At 44.8% G+C, this 27010-nt stretch overlaps 1 protein-coding gene across 7 annotated transcripts in view; it reads right to left on the bottom strand.

Moving 5' to 3' along the window:
• Nucleotides 1-27010, bottom strand: part of LOC108924275 (tensin-like) — a 144671-nt gene that overhangs the window by 68599 nt on the left and 49062 nt on the right. For 5 of the 7 annotated variants that reach the window (XM_018735530.2, XM_018735526.2, XM_018735528.2 and 2 more), the window contains exon 3: nucleotides 25931-25968. In XM_018735530.2, coding sequence (XP_018591046.1) covers nucleotides 25931-25968 — 38 coding nt within the window. Of the gene's footprint in view, nucleotides 1-11784; nucleotides 12125-20012; nucleotides 20123-25930; nucleotides 25969-27010 lie in introns of those variants that run through there. The other 2 variants (XM_018735534.2, XM_018735532.2) reach the window with 2 other exon arrangements.

Here is a 27010-nt window from a genome sequence, read left to right as displayed (position 1 = left end):
AAATACACACACACACATACACACACACATTGTCTGAAACTGCTTTTCCCAAGCGGGGCTGCGGCAAACCGGAGCCTAACCCGGCAACACAAGGTGCAAATATTTTGAAGAATTTCTTAAGAAATAATACAGTGCTTGATGCAATTAAAAAATCTGAAACATGAAGTCAACACATAACTGCATTGCTGTCTATAGTAAATTTTGAAATTTTTAAGCAGGCATGTCAAATTGTTGATAAAAATGAACATCAGCTCCTGAGTACAGTTTTGACTGATATGACCTATACATTAAACTGATAAAAAACAGAGGCTAGGTTTCTAAGCCCAGAACCAAGAGCTCTGCAAAAGGTGCTTAAGGTCACCCTCTCAGTCTGTCATCCAAAGACTCACACTTCGCCTTCTCTCTGTGCCTTGATCCTCCACCTTGTCACAAACACCTCTACCCCTGGTGCAGGGGCCCCCTCATTCGCACCCTGTCTCGCCTGCTTTCCCAACTCTGCACTCTTTGTTCCAACCTGCTCAGCCTCTCCATCCCTCCCGGTGAACCTGGCCTGTCTCAGGGCGGGATTCCATCAACTGACCCCGCCTGTCTCTGGGTCGACGGTGATGACAGCTCCCACACCTGCAGTCAATAATCATTCCAGGGGTGTTTTTCTTCTCCCGCTCCTGTCGATGTCCTATGCTCGCCCTCCCGGACACAAGGGATGTCTTACCAGAGAGAGACCCAGCAAAGCAACTCTCACACCAGGGGATCAAGGGGGATTCTAAGTTTTTACTGTGCCTCGCGACCCGTGAACTCCAGCAATGTGCTTTAAACCCTAAACAACTCTGAGTGGCTTACATGCAAAATCCCTTGGAGCAACAATGTTAATCAGGGATGGATCTCCTGGGCGAAGGCCAGCTAAGAGCAGCGGACAGAGTGATGGAAAAGTACTAGCCGCTCAAATTCATCTGTTGCAGATATGAATCCTGCAAATCAAGCACACAGGCTAAAATAGTTAATTCCAGTGCCGGCATACTGTACGGTCTCTGAGCAAGTTACCTGACGAACCTGTTACATGTATGGGGCACATCGATCAGGACCACACTGAAAGTAGATGCAGAAAGAAATCCACATAGGAGATCTCAATATTAAAAACAAAATAGTGAAAAGTTCACTAATTCAACTATTGATCAACATAATTCTAAAAACATGTAATTCTTTGGCTTCCTCCAGTTTTTTGCTTGTGATGGAGGACAGGGAATCATTTGGTGACAGGCTTGTGGTCTCAAAACATAGCTGTAGCCCAGATTGTGCCCAGTGCTAAGCCATTGTTCCTTCAGAGTCAAAATACTTAGAGTCCTTGCAGAAGCCTAGGAGAAAGTGCATGTCCAAATAAGGACTGTAGGCTGAGTGAGGACGAAAGCGGATGGACAATGTCAAAGGTGATCACGTATCTCTGAGGTCCATTGGTACCGGGTTCAGAGGGGCCTCTAGGGCCTTTATTTTTCTCCAGCTCAGGTTTCTTCAGAGAGAAGCATGTTTGCTCCTGCATGGCTCAAAGCATGGGCCCCAGGGGTCATCTCAGAGACTAATGTTTATTACACTCTTGCAAGCTAAGGTCTGTCAAACTTTCAGGTACTATATATCACTTTATCTTCACCGTATGGCTGTCAACCTGCCCACACTGTCTTCTTGCATATAAACCTTCCAAACCTAAACAAGCTCCCCTTACTCCAGTAGAGACAACACAGAGGGGACAAACAGTACAGTGCTGCTGACTTCACACAGCATGTCAGTGTCATCTCAGACTAGAAGGAAAACTTTTAAAGGGGTCAGCTTAGGGGTTAATTAAATAAAGGTAGCAAAGCTGATCGAGAAGATTTGCACGCTCTCGCAAAACCTCTGCAAAACTGCACACTTGAGAAAAAATGGTCAAAGTCTGCGTTTGGCTACACAGAGACCCTCTTTGTCAGCATTTTCCTTGCGTGCAACGGAACCACTGTGCGTTAATGCTGATAGAGCTCCCAGATGAAGACAATATAATTAAGAGTAATTGTGTTTTTGCATGCATTCCAGGAATGTTTGCATTAACAACATTAAGCCCCAATCCATTACACTTAGACAAGAGTCCACGTCAAACAGGGAATGCTGCCCTGACAGCAGGAGCAATCAATTACTTTTAAAGACCTTGTTTGCCGAGCTACAACAGAAATTAAATAGGGATCATATCCTTAGAATAACAGTTACACAATTACACTTTGTGCTCTCATTCTTTATTTACTATAGTCAATTTATTAATTTTACATCCAAACCAATATGTTAAACTTCTCTTATGTTTCAAAATGAGTTAACGCAGTGATGTCAGTAGTAAGGAACGACGAGTGGGAGAAATAAAAAAAAGGTGCAAAGTAATGTACTGGGATTTAAGAGCAGGTAATGTGTATTTTAAAAGGATGAAGTTATGTTTATGGCTGAATGAAACTGTAATGACTCTAGTGCCTTCCAAGCTTAGCACAAACATACCAAACCTGTGTGCATGCGATTTATGTGAAGTGTGTCCACGTTAAACAATACCTCATGCAGCAATTACTAATAGAGACCCCGCATTGTTCATATCAGCGCAGCAAATAAAATGCTTTCTTTGTGGCCAAGTTCTATTTCAGGCAACGAGACTCGGGACTAATATGGAAACTCTGGGTTTAAAGAGGCTGCTGAACTGCGGTGCTTCAGGTGCCCGCAGGCCTCACCCTGTCAACAAAGCCTGTCTGGGTGGAATCTTAAGGTCTGTCTTGTTTTCTCTCCTCCACCTCTGTGCTTCCTCCTGTGTCCAGCAGCATCGCAATGACAACGCCTGCCGTTCGCCCATCATCGCCCACCCACCTGCTCAACTGTGCGCAACTCTGCTAGAGCCAGAGTTGAAGTTTTGTGGTTGGAGGGAGAACTTCTACCATAAAAGGGCCTGGAACTGCAGTAGCACTTGGACAAAGGGGATGAGACATAGCGCTCAGCCACGGCACTGGGTTTGCTGGGAGGGATTCAAGACCTCTCAGTGATGAAGGGGTTGTACACGTCCCCTCCTGACACGCTCCACATCGCTGCCATGTTTACACTTGTCCTTGCGAGAAATAATGTCCACACATTAGCCCTTCTTCTATCTTTGTTTAGTTAAGTCCTGACAGCAGGGTCAAACTTCAGGCTGTTTGCTTGCTAAAAACACCACAAGTGTTAAACGATGAATCCACAAGCATAGTGTAGGATTTAGGTAACAATGTAAAACTTACAATGCCGATATAACATACAAATCCCTTACATTTTTAATAATCCTAACATAACCTCAGTGGGAAAGAGAAGCGGAAAAAAAATTAATAATTACACTCCTTCCAAAGTACAAGATGAGATTAAACAAGCAGACAAAGTTTAATCATGAGAGGAATTTATGCAACAGATTTCAGTTATTGAAGGTCAAGTTATTTCTGGCAGGTATACAGCGCCAGCTAAAAACTGATCTCCCACCAACACCGTCCATGTCAGGAGCCCACGTACACCGACTTGATCGGCAGATCACAACAGGTTTAGACGAGCCACCACTGGTAGTCTAGGGAGCGGCATTTAGTGATCAACAACCAAGCAGCTGCACTGCCAAGGAAGTGAAGGTACAGGGTGCTTGGATTTGACTATTCTGTGTATGTGACACCTGATTTCAGCCATGCAGACAAATTACTGCCGACATCTGAATACAAGCTACTTAAGATGGGTGTTTTTGTATTTTGGAGGCAGACACAGGTCCTGCTGAAACTGGCTCTATCAAAATAACATTCATTCTGCAGAGAGTTGGCTCTCATATTGCATTTCCTTGCAAGGAGAACAAGTACTGCTGTTTGTCTCCAGTACAAATAAAACTTTTTTTCTAACCCTTTGAACACTTCACATACGTATATTAAAAATAAAATTTCAATAGCCCAGCGTTTAATAAAACTTCTTTACACTGAGCTTGCATTTATGTTTTATTTTTTAGTCCCACCAGTTCCGTATGTTCATTTCTGGATATTGTTTTATTGCTTAGGGAGTGTGGTGGTGCAGTGGCTTCGGCCAGGTCCTGCTCTCTGGCAGGTCTGGGGTTCGAGTCCTACTGGGGGTGCCTTGTGATAGACTGGCATCCTGTCTTGGGTGTGTCTCCTCCCCCTCTAGCCTTATGCCCTGTGTTGCCAGGTTAGGCTCCAATTTGCTGCAGCCCTGCTCAGGACAAGCGATTTCAGACTGTGTGTGTGTTATTGCTTTATCCTGTACAATCAAGAACAATACAGTGCAGAAACTTTGCAAAAAAAAAAGTGTGTGAAGAAAATAGAAGCTGCCAGAAAACATTAAATGGATTTCTTTTCAAATTAAGATGACGAATTTCACGAGTCATCGCCTCTGTCTTGAATAACTGATAAGATTGAAATCTTTGATGGGAGCGAAAAGAGGAAGAAACAATATGATTATGACATTCAGTAAGCAGGGAAGCATGGCAGCAACGCGTGACACAATGCAATAAGAGAATGACCTTCTTGCCACTGGCCCCCAGTTTGGCCTTGGAAAACAGCTCCTGTGGTTTAGTGCTGCTTTAGCTGATAGATTAGCAGCGTGGCAGGACTTGGCTGTGGATTTCCGGCCTTTATTTCCATGGCCTGAGCATAAATCAAAGGGAAAAGCAAACACGAACACAACAGCTCTCTGCCATGAACGTCAAAACCATAAACATTCCACAGCTTGACCGAGTGGCTGATAAGAGACTTGACTCAACAGGGGTGATATGGTGTGGGGGTGGAGGGTGCCAAGCTTTTCTCAGGTGGCCCCCCAGAGTCATCTAAAGGCTTCAGGTTTCATCATTGCTCTTACCCATTGGCGGTGTCACATCATGCCCAGGCATAGGCTTGGGCATGTCTTTCACATGTTGTAGAGTCACTAGCAGAGAAACGGTCATACCTGCAGAAGTGGGTCATCAAACAGGTATGACCTGGGATCACCTTTTAGCCCTTTTAGAAAGGACATGTGCGAAACATCAGCGCTACAATCCAAACACTGCCCCTTAGACCTGGACTTCCACCAGAGATTTATTATAGACACAGTACTAGAGGTCTGTTGGACCAGAGAGAGATGGGGCAAAAGTACTGTCCCTCCACCAGGACAGAGGCTGCTGGATCCCCTTCAAACAGCCTGCTGTGCTGAATACATCCCATCCACACACTCTTCATCCTCAGTGCTGGGAACATTGCTGCCATCCCTGTACAGGTACATTTACTGATCTCCACCTGAGATGCATCTCGTTATTTGGATCTAAGTGGTTTCCGCAAAGTCCTGTTTGCTGCGACCTGCTGTTGTGAGTTCATCCACACCAGTAGAAAATGTAAATTTGAGCATCAGCAATGACAGCCTCTGATGATCTCACTCTTAAGTTACAGGGAACATACAGTTCTGTGGTTACCTTTATGAGCGATAATACTACCTACTAAATAATGTAAAAAAAGATTAGTTGTGGGAACATAATCAGTATATGCTCTTTGAAATTAATATTTCAAAGATGTGTGTGCGTTGTATTGAGAGAGGTTTTCCGCTGCAGGTACACAGAATTTTTAAAAATCTCTCCAAATGAACATACAATGCTGCCTGGGCAGCATGGTGGCAGAGCAAGTAGTGCTGCTCTCTCACAGTGCCTCTATGCTGCAAGAGGATGTGGGTTCAATCCCCGGTCAGTCTATGTGGAGTTTGCATGCTGTTCAGGTTCACTCATAGGGACTGAGAGACTCTGTTCCACTGGTGTATGGATGAGTGACCCCTTGTAGGTAGTGTATCTAGCAGTGTAAGTCACTGCAGTGAATAAGGTGTGTGTGGGTTGATAATACTACATAGAGTTCATTGGAAGTTGCTCTGGAGAAGAGCATCTGCTAAATAAATAAACAGAAATGAAGTCTCAGTAAGAATAAAAGTGCAATCTTTCAATTTCCACTCTTTTATGAAACCCCTGCTAAACACATTAAATAACTTCCAAACAGCCACGCCATCCTGCAGTGTAAACTATGCTCTGAGAGTCATTTTGTGGACAGTTAGATTATTAACATATTTGCAGGGGGTATGCCGGATACTTATTTGCCAAGTTCTCCAGTACAAAAGCGGCTCTGGGTTGGCCTGACTATCCAGTCCAACCAAAAAATAGTTGAAACACACAAGTCATGGTCATATCTGCAGGATACTGCGTCAGTACTATACTAGTCTAAGTCAATTTACATTTCAATTCAGTCTGAATAAGAGAGAAAGGGTCAACTGAGAACATAAGATCTGCTTCACTGTTGTGGTAGGATGCAGTTGCGAGAACATCATGGAGCTGTCCATACTCAGTTGACAAGGAGACTTGAAGGCTGCAAGTTTGGCATAATTACTGGAGACAATGAAATTCATAGCCACAAATAAAAACCTCTTGTCAAACTGCAAACCCATATCAAAGTCTGGAAAACCAGTATAAAGTGCATGCCAACTATTACCATTAGTCAGTGATGACCATTATATATGAGAGGAGCCAGGCTGCTTGATTGCATGAAGCAATTTTTTCAAATCAACCACCATTACGAAGAAACAATCCATTCTCCCCATTAAAGCACATTATATGTTTTGTGGGAATTCAGGCTGGAATGCTGGCACTGGGAACCACTACATCCTGTTCTCTGAGACTGGTTTTTGCTGTGTACCAGCTTGTGGTTAAGCTTCATCGCCTTAACTGCTTGAAACATTGCAACTGAGCCACACTACAAACCATAAACTCAAGAAGTTACTAACAGCACTGCTCTTCAGATAACAACCAGAGCTTGCGTTGTTCAGTCCATGATGAAATCTTGGATTGATTCATTTAACAAACACTTTTTTTCTAAAGTGACTTACAATTTTAAGCTATTCACAATTATTTACCTCTTTATACAGCTGGGTAATTTGACTGGAGCAATTTGGAATAAGTACCCTGCTCAAGGGCACTAGAGCAACAGGCAAGATTCAAACCTACAACCTTCAGATCCAAAGGAGGTATGGTGGCACAGCAAGTAGCACTGATATCTCACAGCGGCTGGGTGGTGCGAGAAGATGTGGGTTTGATTCCCTGCTCAGTCTGTGTGGAGTTTGCATGTTCTTCCCATGTTTGCATGGGTTTCCTCTGGGTGCTCTAGTTTCCGTCCAAAGACATGCTGTTCAGGTTCACCCATCATGTATGTGGTGTATGGATGGGTGACCCATTGTAAGTAGTGTATCTAGCAGTGTAAGTCACCTTGGTGAATAAGGTGTGTGGGCTGATAACGCTACATAGAGTTCATCGGAAGTTGCTTTGGAGAAAAGTGCCTGCTAAATAAATACCTGCAAAGGTAATATGTCTAACCACTGTGCTGTCAGTTGCACTAAACATGGCAGACTGGACTGTTTGGAGATCAGAATTTACTTTGTTTCACTTAAGGTCATAGCATAATGTGGTCTACCTAGCTGTTTTGTTGTTTGTACCAAGTTGTACACTAAGCTCTGAATGTTAGAGGTGATCACAATGTGAACTACATGGCCATGTGATGGACCATTATGGTTTTATTTTAATCTCCTTAACATTAATGGGTTACAGTTAACCTTCAGGTAAAGTTTTTCCAAAATACAGCAGGATATTTTCACAAGCGTTCTTCTAAATGACTTCCACTGGGTTTAACACAGCTATGGGCAAAGCCAAGCCTCTTTTAGACAAGCTATGTGCAAGATATCTGATCCACTTCACATATGCATGACTTTCAGCCATTTCCTCTAAAACTCCATTCGAGACGATAAAAAGCCAACTGTGAGACATTAAAAATTTGGAAGTCAGGCAGCGCTGACTGTGAGAAAACAAGGCATAGATTACGACTACTCGTAAGGAGTAAGTTATTTTTTCCTAAAACGAAAGGATGTGTGTGAGGAACATGGAGGGAGGAGTAGAAGTCCTTTTCCAGAAATGAGTAATAATAAAAAAGTTCATAAAAACCCTCAGTTCAGTCTCAGGATGAAATCTGGGGAGAGCAATGGGCTGTAGGGTGCAGAAAGAAAAACAGGCCTTCAGATAGATCCATATGTTCCATTCTTGCACAGGAGAGATTCCATGATCACGTATAATGACGTGGTGAAGCTACCATCCATGGCTCTTACTTTACATCACAAGGTTGTTAAGAGTCCTGTTTGTAAAATGAGGGAAAATGAGTCATTCCATCTGACGGGCGAGGGGCGAAGGACCTAACAATAGCATGAGGGTCAGAGTATGAGGGTCAACAGGGTGTGATGGTGCTAAGGCACAAAACTAAAAGTGCCAGTGCTCTCTCACTCCACGAACATCAGACTCTGCATGCGGTCTATCTCTAATTCAGCATGACCTCATAAAAACAAATGAAGGAAACACCCAACACTCACAATTAGGTTTATCCTGTTGCACGACCACACTCCCAGCTGATTACAATCCCGTAATCTCCATAAAATTTAAACTTTACGGTCAGTTGTGCATGCTCTTACCATGCTGCAGTTAACTCATCAAACAGGAAGCTTCTCTGCTATTTTTACTCAACGTAGTTGGAGGGGGTGATGACTTCCTTTCTATGGAAGGAGGATCCTATGGTGATTATTAGAGTGATAAACTCCACTGAGATTTCTCACCTCCACTGATAGCCTGGGAACTATTAATGTACAAATGCATGCAGCTTAACAGAGAGGAGTTGCCACAATATGAGCAATACTCCACTGGGATCCAGAAAAAAAAAGAGAAAAGAAAAATTGAAATTTTTTCATTAGGAAGTCTTTATTCTTCATTAGCAAGTTTTACTACCTAGTCAAACTGATAGGACCTCAAATTATCTCTGGTACCAGGACATAGCCCTCATCTGCCATAGCAAGAAGAAAATGCTTACACAGTTCATAGATGGTGAATTTATTTGCGGAATATGGAACAAAATTAGACTTTCATGACTTTTTAAAGAGTTTATGAGTTTTTAAGGGTTAAAAATAGCCTCCAGGTATCTGCTGATAAAATGCTTGGAAAGCTGTGCAAACAATGGCATGTTATGCAAGGCACAATGTTTCCAATTTTGCAGACAGGCTGCACAAGTCTATGATTAACTTTCGTTCCAGCGATTGCGGCGGCTCAGGACAACAACACACACGCACACACACACGTGCTTTTCAGCCGAAAGCAGATCGCTGCACAGAAGTGTTATTCTTCAGATGACTGATCCTCCCCAATCTGTGGGAATAAATCAACAAGTCAACCATCTATTATGTAGCCTTACTGGCTGTACTTCACGACATGGTGGGAGCGAACTGTTCGCCATTAATTCATGGTGTAAAAACACTTCTTTATAGCCGCTCTCTGACTGAACCAGAAATTGTTGCCAAATCGTTCCATCCTGATAATTCTACGTGAAGGAAGGAAAACAAAGTGACATAATTCTGTAATGCCACCTCTCAAAGCACAGAATACCAGCTGTAAAAACGGAAATATCTTTTACATTTTGTACACGGGGGCCACTTCAAAACAGACATGAACCAAGCTCAATTCTACACACACAGCACACAGCATTGTATGTTTGGATTGCACCCTCCCACCCGTCATGCATAAAAGGAGTATGAAAACATATGCAAAGAATCTTCAAAACCCATCAAATGACAATGACACAATACATCTTTTAAACCCGAAAGCCCAATGCCTTCCTTTTGTCGTCTGTTGAGCAACTCTCAATATTTCTCCTACTGATTATTTCGGCCAAGAGCACCACATCTTCGCATGACCTCAGGATCTAAATGGCAAGAGTATGAGTATGTCAGTTAAATTACAACATGGGAGAACCACAAAATAGATACACATGACTTCAGCTGCCCTCAATGTCATAGTGAAAAATCGGACTACTTTTCAAGTTCACATTCCAACTTCACATTTTGCGCTTTTATATACCCAGAGATTATACTTTATTTTTCATCCCACTTAATAATTTGGTGGTATTTTATTGGACCAAAGCATCCATCAAGATGTGTCCCGTGTCCACAGGAAAGGAATGAGCAATTGCAGCTGGTGGAGAAGGGAGCGTTCTCGCCGCAAAAGCAGGAAAACCATATCTCTCTGGACCTCTGCCACTGAACATCCACGATTCCCACACATATATAACATCCCTGTGCCCAAACGAGGTCGTACATGCAGCTTAACGTTTCTTAACGTTTCTCAGTTAATATGGATTCTGCACATGGTGAGGCGAGACGTGGAATGTTCTTAGGCGATAAATTGGAAAAATGGTGTAATCAAAAGACAAGTCATTTATACGACTATAGAAGTAGGTATCAGTCTGATTCACATCTCACAAACAAAATAAATAGTCTCATAACAAATACGTTATAATGGTGCAATGAACACCCTTTTAATTTATGGGACATTTTCCCAAAATGTCCAGTTGACTGAGGTCAACTTTGAGCATTCTCACTAAAGTTATGGCTGCAATACACACGGTTTTCCCACCCATGATACATATTAAAATATCAAGCTGTTGTGTAGGGTTCAGGGTGTGGATATTTGGCTTGATAAGACACATTAATCTATTGAAAGTACAAACAACTGCAAACAGCTTGCGAAGGAAAGCAATATGTTTCAACTGCCATTGATGTAATGACTCCCGTCATACTGATTAGACATACGGTCAGTTTGCTGGCCGTTTCTCTCAGGTTTTGACCAAAGGGTCATGCTGTTTGAGTCTCCACACCATGACCTCTCCCTGGACTGTGCTTTTCCCCAGATCGGCGGTGAGCAATGGGGAGCAATTTCCTGTAGGGGTATGAGAAAGTGAGCAGAAGGACTGAGTCCAGGGGCTGTCCAGCTCTTGCTGCGAAGATGAGGTCTGTTAAGCGCACACACAGCTGACAGCTTCAAGTTTTCACACTCGATCCATCACACCCATCAGACAGGTGCTCTACAGAGAGAATGGAGCACGTGCGCTGCTAGAGGCGAACCCCAGGCGCGGGAATAGGCGCCATCAGAAGCATGAAAGAAGGTCTTCAGAAAGTCACAGGACAAGAGGGAGAGAAAGCCCAGCAGTTACAGATGTTATAAACACTGACACATTTCATTTACTAAGACTGCCACTTCTCAGTGGTACGAGGATCCATACGAGATCACTTTTTAATTGAAACCACCCTACAGCATAAGAAGTGTTTTGTGAGCTTTTTAAAAAACTGCAGAGCCAGCAGCACAATACTAAGGAATATCCACTGGAATGCACGGCTGGCTTTAGGCATCTTCATCCCCACCTCAATGCTGCCAGCTATTTTATCTACTCGAAAGAAATGATCCAGGTCTAATCAACACATAGACACTCTGCCAGCACACAGGATTTTTGCCAAAACCACTTTTGCCATATCTACCACTCATCTTCTATCAACAGGGTTTGTTGATATAGGATCAAATCCAACAGCCCATTTGCTGCAATCCAAACTTAACTTTTAATATTCCGTAAAACCTTCGTATTATTTTTTTTTTGTCCATATACTTTAACTTGTTTGGCACGTGAATTCAGCAAATAAATCTTGCACTCCTCTCGACATCATTTTTTAGCAGCTACTGTTGCGCACATCTGACAGTTCTTAAGCCATAGGTTTATTATTGTTTGCCAAAAGTATGTAAACAAGTAGGACCGAGCACGTACGAGGAAAATCCATTCCAGGAAGGACACAGGAGAGGAACAGAATTCCAGACATGCCAAGAGTGTCCATCCAGGTTTCAAGCAGACAAGCGCGCGGACCTACCTGGAACACAGCGGTGGCCATCGTTTCACTCAGTACTCTACTGGCGCATGCCGTCCAGGACTGGGGGGTCTAACACGAGCGGGGGGGGCGGGGGGGTCCAAACCGAGAGGGTAATCCCAAGGGGTGTTTCAGCAAAAGTGCGAGTTGAAGTGTGCGCGTGAGCGCGTCTGTCTTCCCCAGATTGCACGGTAAAACTCCTGCCTCTTTGCTCCCCGTCTCTTCTTTCCGTCCCAGGAAAAAAGCTGCTATATATGGCCAATCGCAGGCAGGAGACCAGCCTCACACTTAGGGCTCAAAAGCCGAGGAGCACATGCAGCTGAAAGCAGGGAAGTGTGGCCGTTCCGTGTGCTGTCCCCGCTCTATAACTCTCACTCTCACTATCCCATTCCAGCTTCCCTCCTACCACCCCCCCCCCCTCCCTCTCTCTCTCCCTACACACACATGCATGGGTGGGGGGTTAAGAGCAGCCCAGAATATATAAAGTCGGAATTCTACAGTCTGGGGGCCGGACTGGAAACGCCTGCCTCTTTTCCGATCCTGCACCCCCTTGTCCCCCCATTATTATCAAGTTCTCAGTTTACTAGTTAAACATGAGTGGACAAGCCTGAAGCTGGCCCTGCCAGCGGGAATACACACCCACAGGTCCACCAGCTTTGCTCAGAAATTAGTCTTTTGCACCCAAGACCAGACCATGAGGCAGGACCCTGTGACCAGACTCATAGTGCACAAGTCCTATGCACTCACTGTTGGCTCATGCATCAGTGTAGCAGGCAGTAGTTATGTCTACACCACGTGTCAAAAGCTGTAATAATATCTTCCAAGTGTCCTAATATCCTCAGCTGTCACCAATCTACAATCGAGCATCTGCTGCTAATTATCCACATCAAAAAGGTAAAAATAAAGAAGCCACAAAGAATAATACAAGTAGAGGGTAAAAACAGATTTACCATATTCCTTTGTTAGTTGGCATAAATGACCTTGAATGATTTAGAATAGTCTAAAGAACACAAAATAATGAAATCGTATATCAGAACCTAAAAGCAATCCATAAGCGTTATAAACCTTGTAGGCTGACTGCTGAGCTTTTTGATGAAGACTGCCTTTTATGGGCCCGTATTGTCAGAAAGTCTAGACCAAATTAAATCTCTTGGAAACCATAAATAATTTAAGTAAACTTTAAAGAAACCTACAAAAATACCACTAGCTTGCCTTGTGGATATAAAAGCCCTTTTCTACATTAATCGGAGCATTCCAAGATACCACATGTGTAGAACAACCTAAAAAACCGAGAAGCACTATGTTTACCCTGTTTTTGCTCTGCTAAGTATTCAAATTCAACCTCACCTCCTTATAAATATCGTGAACATTAGGTAACTGGCACAAAGCACAAAACAAAGCTAATTATGGCATTACAGAATATTGCTTTGTTGGATTGGCTCATCGATGAAAAACCCCAGCAGTGGCAACGGATAATATTGTCCTTTGTCATTTTAATAAGACCATCAAAGGGCATGTTAGTATACTGTAACAATCTGCTCTACCCCAGTTTGTATGGAAGGCCCATGACAGTGGAGCTTTGAAGAACTGTGTCTTCGGGGGTAAACAAAGGGACCACTGTTGGGCCCTGGAGAGGGGCCTGTTCACATCCCTCCTCCCCGCACAAGTCTCCGACCTGCCGCCACATATGGCAGCCCACATCCAGGAGAGATCGGAGAAGCAGCTTCTGCCTGCAGCCAATCCCAACCGCTGCGGCTCTCCATCAGCACTGGTATTTCCCACGATGGTCTTGGATGATGGCAGGATTGTACTGCAGCATTGTACACTGTACCTTCCCACAAGGTCCAGACAAAACTGTACACAAGTAGGACTCCTTAACGGTCTCATCAAAAGACCCAACCATCTCAGTGTTGCTGAAACATCACAATAAGTTTGTGAGACTCACAACACAACATTAAACCATCACCAGGTACACACCTTCTTCAGAAGCCCAGATACTTTCCAGATTCTAACTGACCTTATATCACAGTTTGTCCAAACATTTTCCTTAAATAAGAAAGTGTTATTTTGGCCAAGATGGTTATGTGTGGTCATACATCTACCCGTGTTTAAAACAAAATTTTAGAAAATGTTTCTCTGTGTTATGGAGAAGCAGGCACCTTAATGCACATCCTTCACAGCCAGGAATCAAAGTCACCCTTCATTGGCCTTTCTCTGTGTGTGTGTGTGTGTGTGTATGCAGTAATTTACGGTGGAGATTAATGCTTCGGTGATTTGACTGCTCTGTCCCTTATCATGCCTTCCATGAGCTCAGGTTGTTGGCTATTGCTCTGGATGCTTTGGAAAAAAAAAAGACGACCACAAATCTAATCTGAGGTGGGAAACGGACACACACAGAGCTCTTTAGAGTGATTCCAGCTATTAATTCCAGTAATTTCAACTGGGAGACACTGCAGGAAGGTTCATATGATGCTTGGAAAGGAGCTCAGGACATCCTGCAAGAAAGCAGTGTGGCCAATAACAACCTCAGAAGGAAAAGCATGCCAAGCAAGTGGCTGGGCCAATTGCCTATCGCCATATAGAGAATGCCATGGTTGAGGAACATCATTTTGAAGGCAGACTGTTTGACTAGCCAACGAAATTTCAATTTGGGCTTCTGAGTTATAGCTGCTGTTTAAATCCTTCATTATTGGCAAACAAACAACTTACTCAACAAAAACATACAGTATAGTTATTGAAATTATTCTGTCACCATTTCAAGACCGAAGTCCTACAGCCATAGTTAAAACGCAACCACACAATTTACTCCTTGAGAGATACATCTACTGTTTTTAAGTACTGCTGTCTGTGGTTCTTAGTTGGACCGACAGAAATCTGGTAAAACCCAAATTCAGCACACTGCCCCCTCCATTTGAGTCAACAAATAGACATGTGTGAAGTGGCTGCACCATTCTAGTACAGCCTTGAAAAGTAAAACTTGTGCCAGTCCATGACCATGTGTCCACCCCCAGTCAGATCCCCACTTAGGGCACAACAGCGGGCCTGAGCAGTGCAGATAAAATATAGCAATCAGAAGAGCAAATAAACCTGACAAGGGAGATGGTATTAGTCGACAATGTCCAGGGCAGTTTTGCACGCAGCACTGTAGAGACAGAAAAACAGAGCTGCCGATGAGCTGAGTATCAACTTACCGACCCAGCAGTGTGAGACTTCAGAAGGCAGCTGATCAGACCAACTACAGAGAGATGGGTTTGAATTTAAAGGCCTCTTGGTTCCCATCCAGAAGAAGGTTGACTTAGCCACATACACTTTTGGATCACAGCATGCCATGTTGCCATGTTTTGTTTGGAATGGTCAAGAAAAGGCCTTTTAAATGGTTAATTTTACCTCTGTCTCATACTATTTACTGTAATCACATTAAATGACATAGGAATCCCCAGAGTGGTTCTGCAATGATGAGTTGTATTACAGTGTAGAAAATTATGACAGTGACCTGCTCCTGAGACCTGACATTTCTTAGAACATAAGCACATAATCAATACATGTCACCATAATCCACCCCAGCAAAATGCAATTTTAAAATGGCCCAACATTTTTTTTTCTCTGACCAAGCGTGAGAGAGATTTCCATGTCCTAGCTCCATGTGACAATCCCATTGATAAAGTATGCAATCCTGTTGCTTGTCTGGGAATGTTCATGTCATAGCTATGCAGAGGCAAACATGGACTCCTATCAACGCATACCAATTTGGAACTCCAGATGGATGTCCCTTGAAGGTGCTTGTTTTGCAGAGAAAGTTGTGCGTCCGCAGTAACAGACGCTGTTGCCTTAGAGAAACCCTTGATTAATGGGTGTTCCCTCCAACCCAACTCCCTTTTCCATGCAGCATTCTGGCTGCAACCAGGCCTGAGATCACCTCTCGATCTTCAGCCCTCCCAGCAGACTCATGCTCCAGGGAGCAATGGCTCGCCCTCTTACTCACTCTGCCTCGTGTTTACATTCTTTCCGCAATGCCTTGAAGGCCTGGGGCTCGGCTTTTCTGTTTGCGCGCTCCTCTGTTTCTATGTACTCAGCAACGGGACTGGGACAACAATGTCCTGGCCACAGACCACTTCCCCCAAGCTCTTGGGGAAGCAAGAGGATTAGTTGAGGCCACAGGGCAATATAACAGAGCTACAAGAGGCCTAATTACTGTATCAATATAGAGACCATGTAATCAGCATCTGCTGTGGTTACACACCGCTCGACTTCTTTAATCAAGCAGGAAGCGCTGGCCATTACCAGTGAGCGCAAGCGAGTGTGTTCTGAGTCGTTTTCTCATGGAGTGTTTTTCTCCAAAGAACTGCAGTACGTTGAGAAAATCGGTTCTGATATATATCTGTTTGATTCAGTCGTTAACGCCGGGAAAGACCCTCGGTTTTGAACCCATAACAACAATGGGCAGAAAGTGAGATTTCGTAGTCGTCACCTCCACGAAACGAACGGCAGCCTTGCCAGGGGCTTATCTCTCCCAGGCCACACTTCCTCTGGCCTGGAGGCCCCACCAGCCCTGCTGGAAAGCAATGCAAACTGTGCAGCGCCCCCAAGAGCCAAGTGCTGCGAAAAGATGCACTCTATCAGAAACAGCCATACCTAAATGTTTAATTATACAAACAAATGTTTGCACATCTCTAAGAGTCTTGTGCAAATATAACTAAACTAACAGCAAAACAGGTATTGCATAAAAAAAATATTTTGATCAGGAATCCATCATTATTTCTATAACTCTTCTTTAAATATCAACTTTGAGAAATCAAGTAATATTTCAATGCGCTGGCTGTATTAGCTATCCAGCTGCCAAAGATAATTAGCTTTATAGTTCCATAAAGAAACCAAAAATTGAGGGTTTTGTTTGTTCAGGGTGTTTTTGGTTTCAAAAGTAAGGCAATAAAATAATCAGCACCAGAGGAAATAACAAAGCAGCTACCGGTGATTGCGCCTAATGAAATATTTTTGACCCTTGACTTGTTTACTGATAGCCCTGCAAAACACATGTAAAGAGATTGTGGGACGCAGGAGCCTGGTCATGCACGCCGCCAGGATTATCAGCCGGACCTGATTCCTGAGGGTCAGGCGGGGCCATAGTCTTTAAATTGACTATTGAGGACAGGACATTGACATACTGTGGAGCTCAGAGAGACATTTATGAAAATCAACATAATGGTCCAAAGTAAGAAGACTGGGGCAGCTTACTGATGAAAAAACTCATCACAGAATATTATCCTTTTTTTCTCCACCGTGACTACATATTGATTGCAAATCCTTTAACAAACACACAGCCGTGGCTCGCAAAATCACATGCTCCATCCCAGCGCGTTTCTGTCACTTTCTAAACCCCCCAAAGGCTGTTTCCAAACACAGTACCATGGCTCAACGGAGGCCCGCAGGTCCCCACCAGAAGGCCCGCATCGACAGCAAGGAATGCACTGTCAGCCTGCATGAATGTTTGTTTATGAGGCATTTAAAGACATGGATGTGCATAACAGACGACGCGCTACACGCACCTCAGAATGGGCTGTGATTCATCCAAAAGCCAGTGATGCTGGCAAATTTAAAACCAGTTCAAAGAACTAGCAGGATGAAGCTGCCTCCAGAACTATAAATCCCAAATAGAACATTTTTTTCATCTCTCACACAATATTCAGTTTGAATATTGCATTTTTCCCTGCAACTGTCTGCTCCCCCCGGTAAACCAATGTACACCACAGAATTTGCCTACATACCTGGGTGCGGTTGATGGTTTAACATTTTCTGAAGCCAGTTGAGAGACTGGAAGTGAATAAGGTTCTTTTCTTCAGAGATGTGGTTTGTGTTCTCGTACTGCAGAACTCCCAGCCATCACCTTGTGATGCTTTAAAGTTAAAGAAATCAGCCTGCACTGGTAACGACCAGATAATACCAGGAAAGCAATAGCAGACCCCTTGTTTTTAAAAGGTATTTACATAACAAGGTGGCACAGTGGCACAGCCAGTAGTATTGCTGTCTTACAGCACCTCGGTGGTGCGAGAGAACATGGGTTCAATCCCCACTGAGCTGTGTGGAGTTTGCATCTTCTCTCTGTGTCTGCATGGGTTTCCTCCTACAGTCCAAAGAGATGCTCTTCAGGTTCACCCATATTGTGTGTGTGTGTGAGAGAGAGTGTTCTATTAATGTATGGATGAGTGACCCATTGTAAGTAGTGTATCTAGCCGTGTAAGTCAACTTTTTGAATAAGGTGTGTGGGCTGATAACGCTATATAGAGTTCATCGGAAGTTGTTTGGAGAAAATCAACTGCTAAATAAAGAAATCTATTGTGAACGAGACAACGAGATTGTTCCTTTATGGAATTTGATGTATTTTCAAATGGACCATGTGTTTCATTCAGCTCTGAAATCTCTGCTATACAGATGTAAATGCTGCACACTGCACACACTGCTACAGTCAATAAGGTTTGAGGCAAGCTGCAGTGTGACGCCACTGAACGTTTCAATAACATCTAAGCATATGTGAACTTGCAACCACTACAGCATCACACGGCAGCCAATCCTAGAACATATATATGTAAGAAAGGTATTCGTGATGGTTGTTAACAGTCCACTGTAGACTTGGGGCCAAGATTAAGGCTCCACACTGATAACTACTGCAACTACTTCTGTCATATTGAGATATTGTATGGAAGACTAAAGGAATAAGATTTATGACCAACAAAAGGTTGAAATTCCCAGTCTGATTTATCGTGTGCCAAGTTTATTCCTCTTGTTTTTCTCGGAAAACTGAAAGGAAAGAACAAAGTTTGAAAGACTGCATACCTCATGATTTTTAATCCAATATAATTTACTGTCGCGCCATTCAAACATGCAGACTGAGGGAGAAGGCTGCCCAGTTGAATGGTTACTTCATTACCTGTTTAATATGCCCAAGGGAAGTCAGATGTTCATCTGTACCTCAAATATAAAATTTTTAAAATGCTGTTCTACCCTGGGAGAGCAGTTTTGGGCGACTTCCTTTTCGGCTCGATCTTGTTTCCATTTGAATCAGAAGCTGGGATCACAAGATGAGAAGGTTTATGGATGTTGAGATCTTTGGTACTTGAGGGCTGCATTTGCCCTCAACGCTGAATACACAAACACCCTAAGCTGAAAAGACACATTTGAACCCCGTTTGAATAAGCAGAGCCATGATGCTTGTGAAAATCTTTGCCTCATTATTAGAGTGTGAAAACAGAATTTCACAAAAGTAACCTCACATTGGGAGGATATGGTTCTTGGCATTGTCATTAATTTTAGTGGGCACACCCTGATATGAATGTGCCTGTGAGCCGACCTGCTTTGTTGGCATGCTGATGCGAAAACAATAACAGTGCGACAGGATCAAATGCTGCTACTGGGCTTGAGCCAGGAGGGGAAACACTGGAGCCGAGACCTCCCCCTCTATAAGACTCCAGTCCCCAGGGGCATCTCCCTTCACCGTGCCAAATTATCCCACATCGCCCAATACGATTGTATCCCGAACAGAGCTTTCCGATGGTGAGCTACCACCCTCTACCCCTGGATAAGTGGCTCCTCAGCAGCAAAGCTTCTAGCTCCGAGGTTACCAGTAGAGTGCGAGACGGCTTGGTGAGGACCAAATGATCTCGGGAGTTGCCTCAGGCGTAACAACCCAACTGTGGCATCATCGACGCACAGTTTATCCCACCATTCCACCCTCTCCTTGGCCTGCCCCTCACTGGGTTTACGGCACAAATGTGCCCATAAACAAAAGCCACTGCTGAAGATTTCCTCATTAAACTGAGGCCCATTTACAACCATTAGATGAACCTATAGCAGCTCACACAGTGAACGGTACAGCCTCTACAGGGGACGTGCGTCTATACAGTGAAACCGCTGCCTTCCTGTAAGGTGTGTGTGTGAAGAGCATGGTTAAACAAACCAGTTCGGACAGCTTGACTTGCATGGCTGCACAATTCTCAGCACCTCTCACCTCCTGTCATGCTCAGTAAGAGTTGTGCTTCAGGCATGACCTGTAACTCATTAAACCAGAACACCGAACAGGACAAATGGTGAGAAAACTCAAGATATGGCATAGGACCAGGCGCACAGTGACTTTTAGTGGCCTCCTCATAAACCTAACCTTGTCCCTAACCTTGGCAATCTCCTTCCTCGTCATTGGCAGTCTTGCCTTCGCTCGCCATAGAATCACCCCGCACACCTACCGCAGTGAAGCCTGTGGAGTAAGCGGTGAGGCAGATCTCAGTGTGGCTCCCCGATGTGTCCGAGCAGAGTGGGACTGCTGCAGCCAGCAGGCGCTTACTAAGGAAATGCAACCCCTCCACGTCCAGCTCAGCCCAGGGGTGGGTGGGGAGAGGAACACAGCACTCTGTGCGCACTTCCTTCCAAGCATTCAACTCCACACCTCTCTAGCACGCTCCCAGGACCCTGCCCTGCCCTGCACGCACTCTCCTCCCGGGACACAAAAAGCAGCTGCTGGACTGAACCATTGACTCTCCCAGGTCAGGATTCACTGTGCATGTCCCACGCGAGTGTCAGTACTGGGAGGAGTCATATCACTCACCTTATTGTTCTTCACAGAGGAAACTAGAGCAGCCACAACAAACGGTTTGGACTCTGAAAGGCGTTTTTTGCCAGTACTCAAAAAGGCTGGTGGGGGGAGGGCACATTTTGCAAAATGGCAGCTTTGGTTGACTTGATAAAATATGCAAGGAACGCCATGTGCTTTTATTTTATTTTCGTGTGGAAAAATATGAAACGCAAGTGCTCTCATTTTAAGGCTTCAGAGCGTGTGAGCCATACCTTCCAACTTTCCCAGGTTCTTGGAATCGCCAACCTTCTGTAGACACATTTAGTAATGGCAGGGGGCAGGGATGATGGGACCAGCGCTCCTCGGCGTTCTTTTTACCAATGGGAATGTTCTGAACGGAAGAACTAGCGCACCTAGAACCTTTTTAAATGATGGCCAGCTGCATTAAAACAGACTAACAGAGGGGTTAGTGGACATGGTACATTGGTCGTTGTTCCAGTGCTTCTGTTTCTGATGGATTCATGGTATTAGGAGTGCACACTGCCAAGATAACAAGCCTCACAACAATGTCTCTGCTATCTTGCCAATGTCTGACATCTGCTCTGCCGTTTAAGATACCCATGTCAGTGTTCAAGGCTGTTTCCACATTTGTGGGATGTCACATCTTGAGACTGAGGTTTCCACTCTGTATTCTACTAATTCTGTAATGTTACTGTTACTCTGTTTGGGCAGTGAACGGACTTTAACGTGTACCCCTGCCCATCCTGGTCATCACAATGTTTACAGCACTTTCTATAAACAGTCCTTCTGTGTCATGGTGTCCATCCTGCTCTTGCACATCAGTGTTTGGGTGGACACCACAGCAGCATGTGGCTCTTGCATCTCCAGAGAACAGGGTGGACCCATCCCTGTGACCGTGAGTCATTGGACCCCATCCCCCTCCCTCTGGTCTGGGGGTTTGAGGATGTGTTGAGCCCAGAGTGTGACTTGGCTTCTCTGGGGCTTGAGTGCTGGGTGGAGACCCAGCATTGTCATTCCCTTGTGTGCAGTCCAAGGTGCAATCCTTTGATCACTCTCTGGCTTCAGGAGCTTGGTATTGGACTGGGCATAGGGTAACAGACTGGAGACTCTGTAAATGAAGCATCTAAAGGCTTTCACACCATAACGGCAGTGCCATCATCACCCCCCAACCCCCCAAGATTAAACCAGCAGGGGCAAAGTGCTGATGTCTGCTGGTATGTCAACGAACACTCTAGTTGACACTCTAGAGTAAAAGGGCCCAACCACAACATTTGTACTCTCCAGCTCCAGCCTTTGAATTCTTCAGATTTTCTCCAGAATGGAGTACAGACTGTGAATGCAGAGCAAAATAGTGTTTTTTTGTGCATAATATAGATTTCTGGCAAATGAGTGTCAAGAAAGGAGGGATAATGTTAGATTACCATGCTTCTGGGAGAAGACAAAATGGGCAGCATTAGTGAGAAGAAGAGGGGACCTGTGCTGCTCCTCTTCTTCTAGCTCAGCACCACCGGAGCACTGATGTACAGGGCTTTGTGAACACATTCTGGCCATGGGAACTTGTCTCTCCGCTGCTACTGTTCTCACCACACAAAGCAGTGACACTGCTACACAACAGTAATACCGTGGTCAACCAAACCACAGACCCATGGCTCTGTTGTGCAAGACACAACAAAAGCCCTGAACAATTTCTTTGTTACAATAATATATGACTTTTTGTTGGTGTGATGCAGAGCCATGAATTTAGTACAAAAAATTAAGTTCATTGTATTTTGTTGCAGATATGGTCAATTTAAGGAGCTTTTCGTATTTCATATTAGCCTTGATTTACTGTATTTCCCTGATTCTAAGATGTACATTTCTTCAAATTTTAACAACTTCAAATTCAGGATACATCCTACCATTGATGAGGTCTTAGAGTCATGATCTAATGTAATCTGATGTAATCACATGTCTATCACTCCATTTATTAATTTATATGACTTATGTAAATTGTCAGGATCACATGTGTTGGAACCTTAAGTGCCATTTAAAATGTCTTCAAGGCAGCACTGATGTTGAACAAGGTTCACACTCTGACAGTGAAGAGGAATTTGATAAACTGATGAGAATTTGAAAATCAACAGATGAGAAAATAATTTTTTGCACTTATTTTTTTGCATTTCATCTTTCCTCATTGTTACTGTATATTGAATACTCTTTTAAGTTTTATGTTATAGAAAAAGCTTAAAGAAATCACATAAAGAAGAGAATCATTCTGTTGGTATAATGCACTCGTTCTCTGAGATGATTTGGAAAAGTGTCTGCTAAACAATTATATATCAGTGTAAATCATTCGTTATGAAGTTTCATGATTTGCTTCATATGTTTTCTGTGGTGTTCTGGTCTAAATCCAGGATGCAAATTAGAATCAATGGTGTCTGACAATTAAAGGAGTATGGTACTTACCCTTTCTATGCTTTGAAGGACTCAGGTCATCACCATTATTATTATTATTATTATTATTATTATTATTATTATTATTATGCAATAGTTTTTACCCAGAGTTACTCATTATTATGACAGTTTATACAACTGGATGTTATTTTGTTTAATCTCCAGAGTGGCTGTGAGTGCGTGAACATGCTCAGGGCTGTGATCTCTGACTGAGCATTTCCCCCTCTGTGCTCTAATCTCCAGGAATTGTACCAGCACAGGCATCACCCCATGCGCCCATTTTAAAGCGCTGGCTGACCACTACCACATCTCTGACGCTGTCCACACACCACTCTTCTGAGCCCATGAACTCAGGCGGAACAGGGCGGGGGGCCCTTGGCCCCAACACAAACACTGCTCCCTCTTCAAATGTCTCACTGGCACTCTACGAGTCCTTCTGGGTTACTGACGCTGCCAGTTGACTTTTCAACCTCAACTGTCTGCTTTGAAAGTCACCTGGAGGCTGTCTGTGTGTTTTTCCTTCCATCAGAAATTGAAACTAGGGCACTAGAGCACTTTACAGAGGAAATGCCCCAAGACTATTCACCGGTACAGAGGTGAACTCTCCTGAGCAGAGGTCTAAGGAGGTGATTGTGAAAGGAGTGTGGTGCTGTGTGGGTGAAGTGTCAGCCAGCAGACTGAGATTCTGGGACCTGGGAAGGACTAAAGCCCTGCAGGCACCGCACACACCATACACTCAGCACTCCCTCCTCAATGGCATGGGCCTTCACACTGGGAACACACACACAGTGGCTGAAGCCACTTGTCCCAAGCAGGGTTGTGGTGAGCTGGAGCCTAACCCGGCAACAGAAGGTATAAGGCTGGAGGGAGAGGGAACATACCCAGAACAGGACGCCAGTCTGTCACAAGGCACCCCAAGCGAGACTCGAACCCCAGGCCCACCACAGAGCAGGACCCAGCCAAACCCACTGCACCACCACACCCCCCTCTCGCTGGGAATAGGATCTCCCCCCCGCCACCGTTTGCACAAGAGCCCATCTCCTGCTCTTCCACTTCAGTTAGACGGCAAGGATCCAGGTCCTTGTTCTTGCCCTTCCTCTGTAACAGGGCTGTGGTGCGTACGATCCGGGGCTTCTGGGAAGACGTGACCCTCATGTTCCTACGATTGTGTCTGAACTTGGCAGGGAAAGCTTCACGGGGAGAAGGCAAGTGACCTCATGTTTGCCGTCAAGTGTTGTTCGCCTCATTTTAAAGACGAGCTGCGAAAGGCAGCAGCGAAGGGCGTCCAGCCCTATGTGCCTCTTCCCCTAAAGAGGGCTGAAGAGGAAGTTCTTTGCTCAAAAATAGAATTGAGCTGCCATTTCCAACCTAGTGGCGAGTATCTAAGCCTTGATCAAGAACATCACCGCATTCTGTGAAACGTTTTTACAAACTTCTCTCCTTTTTCACGTTAGTAAATGTTTCCTGCAAGTTTTTGAAGAGTCAAAGAGGAAGGGGAATTTTTTAAGTAGTGCTCATCCTTTCACGTTTTAGTCCTTCTTGTTTGCAGCCTCGCGTTTCGCTAGATTTCCCAATTCAGTCGGCGTTTTCCCTGTGCTGGACTTCCCGTGCGCGGACGTACATTTACCGCACCTCACACTTTGGTTCGGAGTAACGGAGGTCCCTGATGGGGGGACGGTTGAGGCTGGGTGAGGCTCTGGTGCATATAGCCTGCAGTATTTTTTTTTATTAATCATGAATTTTTCTGCAGTTTTTTTTCAAAGCAGGGTCTGGCAGTACGCCTGGCAGCCCGCAGGAGGCGACGGACCCCGCACACTGTTTGCTGAGCCACCTCGCGGCTCGCACCCCTGGAATTTCCTGTGAGTGCTGTTGGGGGTTGGGGATAGATGGGGGCAATAGGTATCCCTAACTACCCTGTATGGCCCACTCGCTGTTCCTGTAATGGTTGCCAGATGGGGGAGAGCGATCCAATTCGGGCCTCTAGCCACACTCGCGTAGTAAAAAGGTACCTCACCCTGTCCCCACTGCCATCCTATTTTTGTTCTCTCTCAAGGGTCCTTCAAAAACAAGCCTCTCATGTAAGGACCGAGCAGGAGAAGGGCGGGTTTATGTTTAGCAGGGGTGAGCCCCACCACTACAGGCCCGGCCAAAGCAAACAAGTGCGATGACAGTGAACATTTGTTTTGACATTCCCGAGAATTTCACAGATTGCGGGCGCACTAATATCCAGCATGAATTATGTGTCTTGCAGACAACCAGCCCAAGGCTATCAGCGCAAGACTTCCTTTTTGATAAGTTGTGTTGGAATTGCTGGAGAAATGCCAGGTTGCCAAAGCCCCTCCATGACCCCTGATCCCGGTATCTTTTGATGCCAAACACTGGGTCTGTCATTTCATTAACAGATATTGATCACTTGTGATCTCTCATCAGTTCAGTAAAAAAATTTGCAAGCTAAAGCTTCACAACATCAGCAGTGCATATTTGCAGTCTCCATGTAACAGCAGATACAGTAGTGGTTAGACCTTGCACTCAAAGGACCCAGGTTCCAGTCACAGTTCCTGCTTTAGTACCCTTGACCGAGGTACTTAACCTGAATTGATATTTTAAAAATTACCTTGCTGTATAAATGAATAAATCACAGTTAGTGTGCCAACAAAATGTAAGCTGCTTTGGAGGAAAGCATCCACTAACTAACCAACATCTACAACTGCTTGCTCCCAGTGGGGCTGCGGTGAGCCAAGGCCTTACCCAGCAGCACAGGGCGCAAGGACGAGGGAGGAGGGGACACATCCTCGATGGGACACCAGTCTGCCGCAGGGACCCTCAAGCAGAGCTTGAACCCTAGACCCACCGCACAGCAGGAGCTGGCCAAACCCACCGTGCCACCACAGCCCCCTTGCATCTACTCTATAATCATATTTAAATATATAAAATGTAAATGTGTTCATGTGATGAGATCTCTGCAGCAGCTTTGCACCTGATGAATCTGAGCATAGCCTGGACAACAGCACGGGGACATGTCCCCGCTGGGATGCTGGGGGTCCGGGACAAGGAATCGGCAAGGAGTAGGAATAGAGAAGGAATACTGTTGTAACTGTATGAAAAACTGTACGAAAATCAAAAGAAAACAGTGCCTACCTTCACTTCGCATTTCTTATGGCATGTCAACCGGCACACTGTGGGGACAAGAAAAAAGTAAATTTAGTAAGTGTTACAGTTTTAGGACCTCCAATAGTTTTAATGATTCCATTAAAAATACATGGAGGAGTAAAGGAGATGGAAACATAGAAAGTGATGTACAGTCGAGTCCAGGGACCTGTATAACAAAATTTACTGGGGGTCACTCGTACTCCCAGCTCAAGAGGGGCTGGGCTGCCGCCGTTGGAGACCCTCGCTGTGCCCGTAGCCCTACTGCCAGATCACCACGATTGCCGGTACACTTTGAAACCTGAGCATTCAGGGCGGCCTGAAACGTGGTGAAGCATTGTGCTCCCCTCAAAAGCCATTCAAAAGGCTCCTGAAGGCTTCATTCTGTTGGCCGAGCACCCCCAGCCCCCACCGGCCCTCTCTCCTGCCCACGCCTCAACAGGCCCCTTGAGAGGCAGAGCTACCTGCTGGCTGTTTCTCACTCCAGGGAGAGAGGTAGGATTGTGCGGGACAGATTCGCCTCCCCTTTCCTCGGCCCCTCGCCCCACCCGGCCCACACAGGTACCCCGGCACACAGTGGGCGCACTGTTCTGCTGCAGCGGCCCTACATTCGAACCACGTGGGAGGGGCCGGCCCACCGGGGGCCCAGCACACGGCATCCGTTCGGCACTCCCTGATGAAAGCAGGCGCTCCCGTTTCCCAGAGTTGTATTTCTGGTCACTTCTCCTCTCAGTGCTCCTTTGCAACAGGGCTGACCGGGGTAAAGCTCCCGGCACACTGTTCCCTAGCTCCGAACCACTGCTTGTTCCGTTCAAAGTGAATGTCAACACACAAGGCTTACAAGAGTGGTTTCCCCAACCAAGAGTGACCATGCATGCAGATGCATAATACTCCCCAGCATTATAATATACTCATCAGTAATATTTACATATATTATTTAATCACAGTAAACATTTTCATTATAATTAAATTTCAACATCTGGTGAAAAGAGCCTTAAAACTTGATCAAGGGTGTCACTTCTATACCAATTAAGTGTTATAAATAAACTAGCAGTCACATATTGTTCCTAA

Source organism: Scleropages formosus, chromosome 21 (assembly GCF_900964775.1).
Source record: "Scleropages formosus chromosome 21, fSclFor1.1, whole genome shotgun sequence".
Classification (NCBI taxonomy): Eukaryota; Metazoa; Chordata; class Actinopteri; order Osteoglossiformes; family Osteoglossidae; genus Scleropages; species Scleropages formosus.
Note: the sequence above shows the minus strand (reverse complement) of the source record. Positions and strands in the feature narration are given on the sequence as shown.